The following is a 12,932-nucleotide window of genomic DNA, read 5'->3' as shown; positions in this document are numbered from 1 at the left end:
CACCTTGGAGAATTTTCTCTAAAAAGTCACCCCAACTCAGATGGTATCAATGATAGCCCATCTCACAGGGTTTCAATCTCGTCTCCTGAAACTCTGTTCCCCTGGATTCCTGAGACTGCACTCCAGCACTAACTCACAAGCACAACTTCAGCTCTTTGGCTATGCTGAGCAGAACACTATTGCTCAAAAGGGTTATCTTTGCAGAACGGCCCACAGCACAGAGATACCAACCTTCTGTTGCTTCCTTCAATTGCTAGGGTTTCTCCTGAGTCCTCTCCACTTAAGGTCTGCCAACCGCAGCTCTTTTTCTGCTTGGAGTCTCTTTCTCTGCTCCTTTTTCTTCTGGCAGCAGCCACGGCCTCCCCAGTGGCGCTACTGAGCACAAGGGCTTTCACCTCTAATTGGCTGGTAGCACTTGGTAGGTGAGACTTGTGCCCATGGGTCTTTATTCCATGGGAAGGCCCTCTGCTGGCAACGCCACTGCTTGATTGGCGTGTGGTTCAGTGGGACTTCCCAGAAAAAGGCAGTGCAGGCCTCTCGCTAGTTCTGCAACTGCCGGCGAGTCCCCCGACACCTCAACAAGAATCCATCCACTATGTTGGGAAGAGTAAGAGTCCCAACACAGTTCCCTGGGGCACAGTGGAGAGGACATTTCTAGGAGAGGATGATTCTCAAACACCGCTGCTTGACTTCTGTTGATTCAGAAGTGCCGGATCCAATTTAATAATGACCCCTGATTCCATAGTAGTGAAGTTTGAACAAGAGCTTTTTAATGAGGAACTTTGTCGAAGGCTTTTGAGAAATTTAGTATTGCCACGTGAGTAGTTTCATCTCTTGAAACTGGAAGCTAGGTCGCTGACAGCCTATGAAAGCTGAGTTTGGATGGATTTGACCTATTCTGACTACATATCCCCTCCCCCCACCTGTTGCTGCTGAATGCGCGCAGAGGTTGCTGGGACGGTCGCTGCGAGTTGACCCTTGACCCCGGCTGGCAGCCACAACACGGAAGAATGGCGGCAGAGGGAGAGCGCAGGGAGCTCCGTGCCCGGCAACGGCTGCGGGTGATGGCGGGGCACCTGCGGAGAGCCGAACCTGCACCTCCACCAGCACTGAGCCAGTGCCGAGCCATGGAGCCGGGGAGCTCAGACAGTGCAGCTAAATCAGCCGGGACCATCCCCAGGCGGAGGTGGGTGGCGGTTTGAATGGGCGCGGCGGGACCGGGAGCCGGGACTAGGGGGAAGGAGTTAGGGCGTCCGGCGAGGAGGTGCCCACCTCCGTGGCTGGGTTCTGGTCCAGTTTTAAAGGAGAGAGCCTTGTTTATCTGGAAGGGCGACAGCGCTCAGAGTTTGCAGCTCGGGCCCAGGACGGGGTGGATCGGTTTCAGTGAGATGTCTAAATAATAAATACACTGATGGGGTGTGTGAGTTGCTTTCTGCAAAAGTGGAGTAACAACTGCTGATGGAGAAAACCAGAAGTAATAAAAATTGGAGCTGTCGAGGCATCTGTACAATCACTCGTTTAATTTATTGTATTGCATAATACTGTTCAGTTGCAAAGTTTCAAATTAGTCATATGCTGGATCAGTATTTTGAACTGTTCATAAAATGGAAAAGTGACACTTGCATGCCAGTTAGTGTTGGGTTGTAGTGATAGGATGGGGTGATTGGTGGTCTGATGTTTCTCCAGCCTACGTAACTTATTTTCTGACATTACGCTGTGACATCTAGTGGTACATTCTCTTTGGGGACTTTGTATTCTTTAAAACAGTAGAGCGCTTCAGATTCCCCCTGGTGTATTTAATCACAACTGGAAAATGGCACTAGTGCTTTTCTAAGATGCATATTTCGTGCTTTGAAGATTTAACAAGAAGCTATTTATGAAACAAATTAACTTAATTGGATACATCTACAGAATGTTTTTCTGCAAAACCGGACAGGGAGTTTAACGTAGATTAACATATTGACATTGTATCTACTTACAAATAACTAGATTAATAAAATGATTAAACTGCAAATTGTAGATTAGGAATGACAAAACAGAAATGAGTTAAAGTTCTGGTGTAAACTACAGGAGTTAAGTTTGAGTAGTTTATAGACTGATTGAATTTCGTACTTAACATGAATATACCAGATAAACAATATTAATATATGGAAGCTATGATATGCCACTTCATTAGTCAGTGAAATTAAAGTGTTACTCATGGCCTCATGTCAGACAAGCGGAGTTCAGACCACTGACAAAAACAGTGCATATGGCAAGGTTTCTATGTTCAGGTATGATATAGATTATCACTTGATTTTATATGTATTTTGAGGCCTGAAGATCTTTCAAGGTTCAGATGTTTGTTGACATTATTTGAGGTTCATTTTTGTGGATTATAGTTTAATCCTTCATTACAGCTCTATAATGAAGTACATGAGAATTTTGTTTGAGGATTAATTCAGCATTTTTGCCTCTGGGATTGCAGTGGATGTGCGGTCAGTGCTACTTTGTAATTGATGTGTGAAGGATAAAGAATTGTAACATAATGACTGGTAATTAATGAAATGATACTCAAGTTGATTGCAAAAATACAGCGTATATTATACGGCCATATAGTCTAGGCCACATTCAGCTGACTGATGTGAAGATGCTGTGGTTCCTAACTGAATTCTGATAATCACATAATCATGCTCTGGCATGTCAGAAATCTGGATTTGTTTTATATAAAATTGGTATTTCAGTTCATCTTTATTGAATGATTGTATATCAGGATTGACAATTACAAGAACAAATAATTGTTTGGTAGTACAGAACTTGAGTATTGCTGAAAAAAAGGGATGTCTAAGCTTTTTGTCTTGCACTCATCAGGACACTGCAAGAATACCTATACAAGGGGAAAATAACAATTTATACTGTATGTGAAGAGAGTGCTGATTGAATGGTAGAGGCGTTGCCATGGAGAATGCACCAGTGATGGTGACTGACGGTTAACTGTCTAGTATTGTTTGAAATTTAAACCAGGCAGGTTGACCCTGATTGTTCAAGGCATTGCCCTGAGGAATGAGTCAGCGAATGGCTGTCACTTAGTTTGTTTAGCTGAAACAGGCACAATGTGTGTACTTGTTCTTTCTGTCTGCAAAGAACAGGGCCCTGTGTATTAATATGTGTAGCTTCCTGTACACACCCATGCGCCACAATGTGAGCCCGACTGACAGTCTTAAATTGGTAATTCTTAGCACACTGAGGATTATTTAGCAAATGTTGTCCAATTGCAGAAGCATGTCTAATGTTGGGCACTGTGTTTTGAGTTTTGCAGAGTCCACTTGCCAACCAATTAGTACTCAATTCCCATACAGCGCAAATTGTTGTTTTCCCCTTCTATTGGCATTCTTGTGAAGTGTCCTGATGAGTGCAGGACAACAAGTTTTGACATGTCTCTTTTTTTCAGCAATTACAAGAATATTGCTAAGAGATTAGTAATCAATTGTGCAATTCAGTATAAAACCTCTTTTTTCATGTTAATTGACATGGTACATATTTGTATTCAGTGACTGAGCTAGCATGTTTTCACACAAGTTATTTTTCCTGCACTTCAGTGAGATCTGAGCTGTTCTGCAGATGTCAAGCAACAGCCTGACAGAGTCATACTCATGGAAATATACCTTACAATGTCCCAGACAACACCATCACCACCCATGGGTATGTCCTGTCTCACCGGCAGGACAGACTCACCAGGGGTGGGTGGCACAGTAGTATACAGTTGGGAGGTAGTATTCAACCACAGTCTGTAACCTTGTGGCCTGGCATATCCCCCTCTCTACCATTACCTTCAAGCTGGGAGATGAACCCTGGTTTAATAAAGAGTGCAGGAGCACCACCAGGCACACCTAAAAATGAGGTGTCAACCTGGTGAAGCTACGACACAGGATTACTTGCATGGTGAAACGTGTAAGTTGCATGTGAGAGACAAAGCTAAATTATTTCACAACCAACGGATTAAATCTAAGCTCTGCAGCGCTCCCACATCCTGTTGTAAATGGTGGTGGACAATTAAACAACTGGAGGAGGAGACTCCACAAATATTCCCTTCCTTAATGATGGGGGAGCCCAGCACATCAGTGCAAAAGGCAGGGCTGAAGTATTTGCAACCATCTTCAGCCAGAAGTGCCAAGTGGATGATCCATCTTGGCCTCATGAGGACCCAGCATCACAAATGCCAGCGTTCAGCCAATTTGATTCACTTCATGTGATATCAAGAAATGGCTGAAGGCACTGGACACTGCAAAGACTATGGGCCCTGACAACATTCTGGCAATAGTACTGAAGACTTGTGCTCCAGAAGTAGCGGTGCCCCTAGCCAAGCTGTTCCAGTATAACTACAACACTGGCATCTATGCAGCAATGTGGAAAATTGCCCAGGTATGTTCTGTCCACAAAAAGCAGGACACGTCCAATGTGGCCAATTACCTCCCCATCAGCCAACTCTCAATCATCAGCAAAGTGATGGATGGCACCTTCAATAGTGCTATCAAGTGGCAGATACTCATCAATAACCTCTTTGACCCTCAGTTTGGGTTCTGCCGGGGCCCCTCTGCTCTTGGGCTCATTACAGCTTTGGTCCAAATATGGACAAAAGAGCTGAACTCCGGAATCGAGGTGAGAGTGACTGCATTTGACATCACGGCAGCATTTGAATTCAGGAGTGTGATGGAATACTCTTCACCTGCCTGCACGAGTGCAGCCCCAACAACACTCAAGAACCTTGACACCACCCAGGACAAACCAACCTGCTTGATTGGCATCCCATCCACCATCTTAAACATCCACTCCCTCCATCACCATACAGTGGCAGCAGTGTGTACCATCTGCAAGATGTGCTGTAGCAACTCACCAAGGCTCCTTCGACAGCACCTTCCAAACCTGTAACCTCTACCATCTAGAAGGGTAAGGGCAGCAGATGGATGGGAACACCATCACTAGCAAGTTCCCCTCCAAACCATGTACCATCCTGACTTTGAATTATGTTACTGTCCCTTTACTGTCACTGGGTCTTAACAGTGCTGTTGTTGTACCTACACCACCTGGACTGCAGTGATTCAAGAAGGCAACTCACCACCATCTTCTCAATTAGGGATGGGCAATAAATGTTGACCTAGTTGGCCACACCCACATCCCATGAAAGAATTAAAAGTATATCCTGTCCACAAAAAGGAATACAAATCCAACCTGATCATTTACTGCCCCATTAGCCTACTTTTAGTCGTTGGCAAGGCGTAAGAGTTATCACAAGCAGCCTCTTAATAATATGCTTGCTGATGTTCACTTTGAGATCCTCCAGAATTTATTCAAGCCTTGGTCCAAACACGAGCATGATCTGAGTTCCAGCAATGAGGTGAGTTGCTGCCCTTGACATCAAGCTAGCATTGGATTGAGTGTGGTACCAAAGAGCCTTAGTAAATTTGATGTCAACGGGACTGAGGGGGAAAACTCTCCTGTGGTTGGAGTCATACCTGATTCGAAGTAATATTGTTGGCATTGAAGTTCAGTCATTTCTGTCCCAGGGCATCACTGCGAAAGTTCCTCAGGCTGCATCCTAGGCCCAACTATCATCAGCAGCTTCAACAAATAATTTTCCTTCATAAGATCAGAAGTTGGGGGCTGTGCACCTATTGCACTCTATTCCTATTTCTCATACAGTGAAGCAGTGCATGTTCATCTTCAGCAAGACCTGGAGAACATCCATGCTCGTGCTGTCAATTAACGAGATATATTTTCATACCACACACGTTATGCACTGGCCATATCCAAGAGAGAGCATTGTCACCTCAAATTTCTCATTTATTGGCATCTCATTTCTGAGTCCCCTACTATATCAACATTGAGTGACCATTGACCAGAAACTTAACTAGCCTCATAAATACTGTGGCTACTAAAGTCCCACAGCAGGCACCTCAAGGCACTGGCTAAGTACCATCAATGTTGCCTTTGCAAAATCTTGTAAATCTAGTGGCAAGAAAGGAGGTCCAACAGCAGTGTCCTCTCCTAAGCCAACTTGCTTGGCATCGAAGCATTAATCTCTCAAAACCAACTCCGCTGAGTGGGACATGTAGTTCGTATGCCTGACACCAGACTCCCGAAGTAGCGGTTCTTCTCAGAACCTGGTCACAGCAGGAGACCCCCAGGAGGACCCTTTTAGGGATGTCCTCAAAGCATGCATGAAGAGGTCAGACATCCCCACTTACTGATGGGAGTCCCTGGCTTGTAAGCGACCAAGATGGAGATGTCGGGAAGGCACCGACCACAGGGGGAGAGATTTCGGGAGCATGCGGAGGCAAAGTGGAGATGTTTGAAGGAGCGCACAAACCTCCAAATATCTCATCTGCCTGACCCTTCAAGCACCACCTGTTCCGCATGTGGCAGAGTCTGCAGATCGCACATTGGACTTCGCAGGAATTTCAGAAATCATCAAACTGGTGTGGAAACAAGTTACCCTTAATCCTGAGGGACTGCTGAAGAAGAGGCCTGAGAGGGGTGGCTGACTCCCTCTACCACCTACAAGGCATAGGTCAAGTGTATGATTGAATCCTGTCCACTTGCCTGGTTGGATGTAGTTGCAGCATCACTTGAAGCATTGACACTAACAAAGTAGTCTGCTGGACTTGCCACTGGACTAATAATCCAGTTCGTGCTCTGGGGACACTGGCTCAAATTTCACTAAAAATATGGCATTGAAAGCTAGTCTCAGTAACGATGACCATGAAACTGTCATCGATTGTCATAAAGACCCATCTGGTTTGCTAATGCCCTTTTAGGGAAGGAAATTTGTCATCCTTACCAGGTCTGACCTATATGTGACTGCAGACCCACAGCAATGTGGTTGAATATTAACTGCCCTCTAAAATGGCCAAGCAAGCCACTCAGTTCAAGGGCTGTTAGGGATGGGCAACAAATACTTGTCTTGTCAGCGATGCCCACATCCAATCAAAGAATAAAACAATCGTATCAGAATCTATCCTAGTGGGTTAAACATCTGCTTTCTTCTTCATTGGAATACCATGGCTGCACATGTGTACTATCTTCAGAATGCACTGCTGCAACTCAGCAAGGCTTTTTCGGCAGCATCTTCCAAACCCATGACCTCCACCAACTAGAAGAGCAACTAGTGCTAGGAACAACTTATTCCAAAAACGCCCCCACCAAGTCTCTCACCATTCTAAATTGGGTGTATAGCACTGAGCCTTCATTGTGGCTGAGCCAAAGTCCTTGAAGACCCTACCTGGCTGTGTTGTGAGAGCATCTTCACCACATGGACTGTAGTGGTTTTAAGAAGCTAACTCCCCACAATGTGCTGGCGGACTCTAGGGATGAGCATTAAATTCTGGCCTTGTCAGTGCCCACATCCTGAGAATGAATAACAAAAATATATATCTGTGTAATCAGTTATAATTTTTGTGTCTATAGATTTCAAATAAAACTTCTTTCCTGTTAATAGGTTCAAGTACATTTCCTTGTATACTTAAAATGAGCAATGGAAATGCTCACTGATTTGTAAAGATATAGTAACTTCAGTACATTTCATGTAAAGGCGCTAATTGTTTGGGAAACAATTTGAAAATTACTTTTAATGAAGTATTTTCTGCTTGGTCTGGTTTCCTTGATGAATGGATATATGTGGAATAATAACTTACTCTGATCTTTGATTAAATTTTTTCATGTTTATACATTTAAAGGAGAAGTTAAATCTTCATTCACAGTCACATATGGTTCACGCAGAGTGGCTTCCTCTAATTACTGTTTTATTGATGCCCTGTCATAAAAAATAGATACAGAGTTAAGGTTTTAGGTTACTGGGAGTTACAGTCAGTGGGAACTGAACAAGATCATGTTCAGTCACACTGCTAGAATATAAGGAAGCCTCTTGGCCATGATGCTCAACTTTGAGCAGCACCACAAACAAGAAGCTTAAATGAGAACGTTAGTTTCCCATTTTGCAAATACAGTTGTATTTGTGCTGTATTCTTTATATATAGGTAAGAAATGAATGGAGGCAAGTTAACCAAAGTGGAATTTCCTTAAGGATTTCAGTATCAATTTTTTTTCCCTGATTGAAATAGGCGATCAGGCAAGTTTTTGAGAGGTAAATATTATGCACTTGATGGTGCAACTAATAACTGGACACATTTAACATTTGTCTCTAATTGTACTGACATTTCTCTTCTTCGCTATGTGATAGACCTGTTTCTTTACACTGACAGAAAATTGTTGAATGCTCTGGAATTTTTGCCTTGATGGTTGGTTTACTATTCATTCTGCCAAAAATATATTCTATGCAATATTACAACTCACTTGTGGATATTGCACTTATGTCCTTGGTCATCTTTCTTTATTATCTTGTTTACTTTGATAGTTAAAACAGCCATTGAACTTAACTAACTGAGTCTATTTAACTTTAGGTTGCCAGAAGCGCATCCTGGCTAACCTTCCATGTTTCCCATTGTCAATGACTGCTCAAAATAAGACTTTTGTGAGCCTGTTCTCTCAAGGTAAACACTTAGACCTGTTGCATCACTCATTGCACTGGTGTCAGCCTTGGCTCAGTGGGCCTTGCCTCCAAGTTAAGAGTTTGAGTTCAAGTCTTACTCTCGAGACATGAGCACATAATCCCAGTTGACACTTCAGTGCAGTACTAAAAGGATTAAACAGTCATCTCTGAAACATGAAATATTCCATGGCACTATTTACCGTTCTCCCAGTGTCTTGGCCAACATTTCTCCCTTGGCCAGCATCGTTATGTACATTGTTGTTGTTAGGACTTTGCAAATTGGTTGCTGTGTTTCCCTAGATTACAACAATGACTACACTTCCTAAAGCACTTTATAGCCAATTTTGATATCCTGGGCTTGTGGAAAGCACTAAATGGGTTGTCTTTTCTTTCCTTTTAACCATGAGAAATGCCTGAATTTGAAGAAGCTGTCACGGTACTACTTTCTAATTTAATTTTGGAAGTTGGATGAGGCCTTTGCTGCAGCACAGTGTAGTCCAATTGGGCTTTTGCAAAATTATTTTTTAATCTGCCAGAAATTTTGGGTGATCATATACCTTAAATTCTGTATGATATAAAATACGCTGGTGAACTCCGTAAAGCAATAAGCATGTATTACATATTTTAAAATACTATTTATTGGGCATGAGTTTGAGTTGGAGGATCTGTAGGACTGGAGAAAGGTATGCAGTAGTAAAATTTCTCTTGAGGTACGCCATTATTTTGGGGTCTAAGATGAAAATTTCAGTTTGGCTGACTTCAGTTTTTTTATATCTTCATGCTTTTCAACTTTTTTCTTCAATTTTATTTACTGTTATGTCTGTTTGCTCATGTGAGGCGCTGCTTTTGGCCATCTTGAATTTGCATGCTGCGTTGTTTCAAATTCAATTTCTTTTAACTTTCACTTTTCTCTTTCTTCAGTAACTTTAAAATGCTATAGTTTTGACATTTTAAAAATTGAAATAGAGCGCCAACATTCTTGCATAATCTGCACAACTTAATTTTTTAACAAGTAACTACAACAGGAAAAAAAGATTTATAATTCCCAATTGTGTGGCATTACCCTGCATTGTTGCAGTCATAGTATTTCCCTGATTTTATCACTTTGTTTTCAAGTTGCCTTCAATTTGTATTTTTTCTTCAGTAAGTTAAATTGTAGAATTTTTGACTTCATGCATTTATATTTTAGTAAAGGGAACACTTTAGACATTAATAGTTAATGCTCCTGTCATTCTAAGCCAACATATCCTCTGACCTACCATGTGTAACATTACAGAAGAGCCAGTAGTTATTAACAACATGAAGTTTTCTACATTGTCATATTTTAGATTCATATACAGAATGGATTTATGCCACCTTAACAAGTTTATTATCTCAAGGATCTCCTTCGTTCTTTTTTGTGAAGGATGTATCAGTTAATAGTACATTATGTTCTTAGGTGACCCTGGCAACTTTGCAGTAAATGCTTTTGGTGATTAGTTGTGAAAATACTAGTCTGAAATTAATTTGTAAAAGTCTATTGTAGATTGATGTCCTGGACCTCTTTCTCATCGTCTTCCCAAATCTGGTGCTGTTAATCTTAACTGCAATGGAAATTTGAGTGCAAACAAAGGCCTTTTTTTACATTACACTTTACCTACTGTATTGCAGTAGTAAATGTACTATAGGCAGTAACTTACTTGAGACAAGTGCTAGAGCATTGCTGTCAGTGTTACCTTTTCAAAAATCAATATTTTTCCTCTGTTTGGACTATTGATATCTTTTGCGGAAAGGTGGATTAGGGTTAATAATGCAAGGAAGATGTCTCCTTCTATAAATAAAATAATGTATTTGGATAAATCTCCAAGATTAACATTCTTGCTAACATTCAGCTCTGTAACACTGGGGATCACAAATTTATCATGACTGTTCCCTTATTTTTAGATCATTGGCATAGCATGTTTAAAGTCTAATCTAAAAATAATTTTCCTTTCATTACAGCATGTATTTTAAATAAGATCATAATGAAAACTTCCCTTTTGTTCTGAAAGTTTTATGTCCAAATTGTAATGATGTATGTACCTCAAAACTGGACGGACTATTGTTTGTCTTGAAATTCCATTCAAGCTCCTGTAATTCAATATAAAATAATGGATACTTTGGTCAGTATTTTGAGACTGGAGTTAAGGAAAGTCAGATAATTCCATAAACCATAAGCAAGATTTAATTTATGAACACCAGTTGACATTTTTCCTCCCTTTCATGTCCCCCAAACAAAAAATATTGAATGTGACTTTATAACTTCCAAACATAAAAACAAATAATTAAACATTGCATGTTCTTTGTATTATTGTTTTATCAATGGGCGCAGTTTATGTAGTTGAGGTGTCCTGCTGTACATTCCCTTCTTTACACTACTGTCAGCAAGTGACTTCAGTTATCATGTCTTGCCATTCTGAAATTCCTCTCCTGAACCTTTCTGTCTTGTTGCATTTCAATTGTCTGATCACTTTGCCTAATTTGAGTAATGCAACTTTGTATCCACTTCTACTACCTCATTTTGAAACACCATAAGATGTTACAGCTTACCACGTCATATATACATCATAAGTTCGGGAAAATAAATTTCAGTACCTATTTTTAAAAAAAAACATTTTCCCGAGGTTTAGAAGTGTTTTTATTAATCAATTTCATGAACATTGCATTATTATTTTGTGTATACTTTATGTTTGAACATTTCCCACCACCCTGTTCAGAGTCTGTGCTATTTGTGGTGACTGCCATTTCACCACCACCTCTCTCCACTCCTCCACTGTCTCTAAATTGTCAAACTGCTTGTCCGCCATCCAGTAGTTGATGAGTAGAAATTTTCCCCAACTAAATATTGGGAAGACTGATCCCCTTGTCACAAACTCCGTTCCCTAGTTATTGACTCTGTGTCTCTCCCTGTCAACTGCCTGAGGCATGACCAGACAACTTGGGCGTCATATTTGATCCGAGATGAGCTCCCAACTGCATATCTGTGTCATCATTAAAACGGCCTATTCCCAGCTCCATAATAATGCCCAACCCTGCCCCTTCCCCTGCTCATCTGCTAAAACCCTCATCCATGTGCCTGTTTCCTCTAGACATCGTTATTCCTGGCTGGCCTCCTACATCCCACCCTCTGGAAAGTTGAGGTCACCTAAAACTGCAACCCATGTCCTAACATGCAGCAATTCACATTCGCCCATCAATCTATGCCCACTGACCTATTTTGACCCCCAATTAAGCCACAATTTGATTTTAAAATTCTTATCCTATTTTCATATTCCTCCATGGCCTTGCCCCTTCAGCTCCACTATCTTCTAAGATATGTGTTCCTCCAATTCTGGCTTTTTAAGCATCTCTAGTTTTCAATTGGTTCACTATTGACAGCTGTGCCTTTGGCTGTTAAGACCCTAAGCACTGGAGTCCCCTTCTTAAATCTCCTACCTCACTGCCTCTTTCCTGCTTTAAGGTGCTCCTTAAAACCTTCCTTTTTGATAAGCTTTTGGTCATCTGTTTTAACATCTCCTTATGCAGCTCAGTTTAAAATTTTGTTAATGCTCCTGTGAAGTGCCTTGGGACCTTTTACAATATTAAAGATACTAAGTGTCTAAGTACAGGTAAAGCAAGTGCTTTTCTTTTTTAAAGCAGCAAATAATTACATCAAGCACAATTATTAAATTCACAGATGCTACAAAGCTAATGAGGATGGCAGACTTCACCTGTGAATATGATATGCTATTGTAGGATTTGAACATTCTTGCTAACTTGCAGTTAGTTGGCAGATTTTTGAATGTCTCTACATTGAAGTTACTTACCTGTAGAAGCATTTCAGGGAGCAAGTGATCAACCTTTGGAAGATACTCCCTGGGAAAAAGATGGAAGAAGATAACATTGATTCATTCAAATGCAATTAGATTTTGTTTCAGTAAATAATCTGGGATAGAGTATGAGTAACTTGAGACATGACGTATGACAAATGTAGCATGTATGGAAAGAATAGCTGTCATTGAATCTATGATTCCCAAAGCTTTCCATCACGGGTTTTCCTCTTTTCATGTCTGGGTCTGTGGTACTCCCAAGTCCCTTTTGGGCCTCCACTTCTCCTAGCTGTTCTATCCTTTTATAGGTTAAAAATTGGATGGGTTCTCACACATGGGGTGGCGGTGGCATAGTGGCATTGTCACTAGACTAGTATTCCAGAACCCCACCGTAGCAGATGGTGAAATTTGAATTCAATAAAAATCCGGGATTAAAAACCTGATGATGACTGTGAAACCATTGCCAATTGTTGTAAAAACCTATCTGACTCGCTAATGTCCTTTAAGGAAGGAAATCTGCGGACTGTACCTGGTCTGGCTTACATGTGACTCCAGACCCACAGCAATGTGGTTGACTCTTA

The 12,932-nt window shown here is 41.3% G+C and overlaps 1 protein-coding gene across 1 annotated transcript in view; it reads left to right on the top strand.

Annotated features, from left to right (window-relative positions):
• Positions 1-968: 968 nt before the first annotated feature.
• The window catches only part of agps (alkylglycerone phosphate synthase), a 160,284-nt gene continuing 148,320 nt past the window's right edge, over positions 969-12,932 (top strand). The window contains exon 1 of the mRNA XM_078552025.1: positions 969-1,186. Coding sequence (XP_078408151.1) covers positions 1,011-1,186 — 176 coding nt within the window. The 5' untranslated portion in view covers positions 969-1,010. The remainder of the gene's footprint in view (positions 1,187-12,932) is intronic.

Source organism: Cetorhinus maximus, chromosome 11, assembly GCF_964194155.1.
Source record: "Cetorhinus maximus chromosome 11, sCetMax3.hap1.1, whole genome shotgun sequence".
In the NCBI taxonomy this organism is placed as follows: Eukaryota; Metazoa; Chordata; class Chondrichthyes; order Lamniformes; family Cetorhinidae; genus Cetorhinus; species Cetorhinus maximus.
Note: the sequence above shows the minus strand (reverse complement) of the source record. Positions and strands in the feature narration are given on the sequence as shown.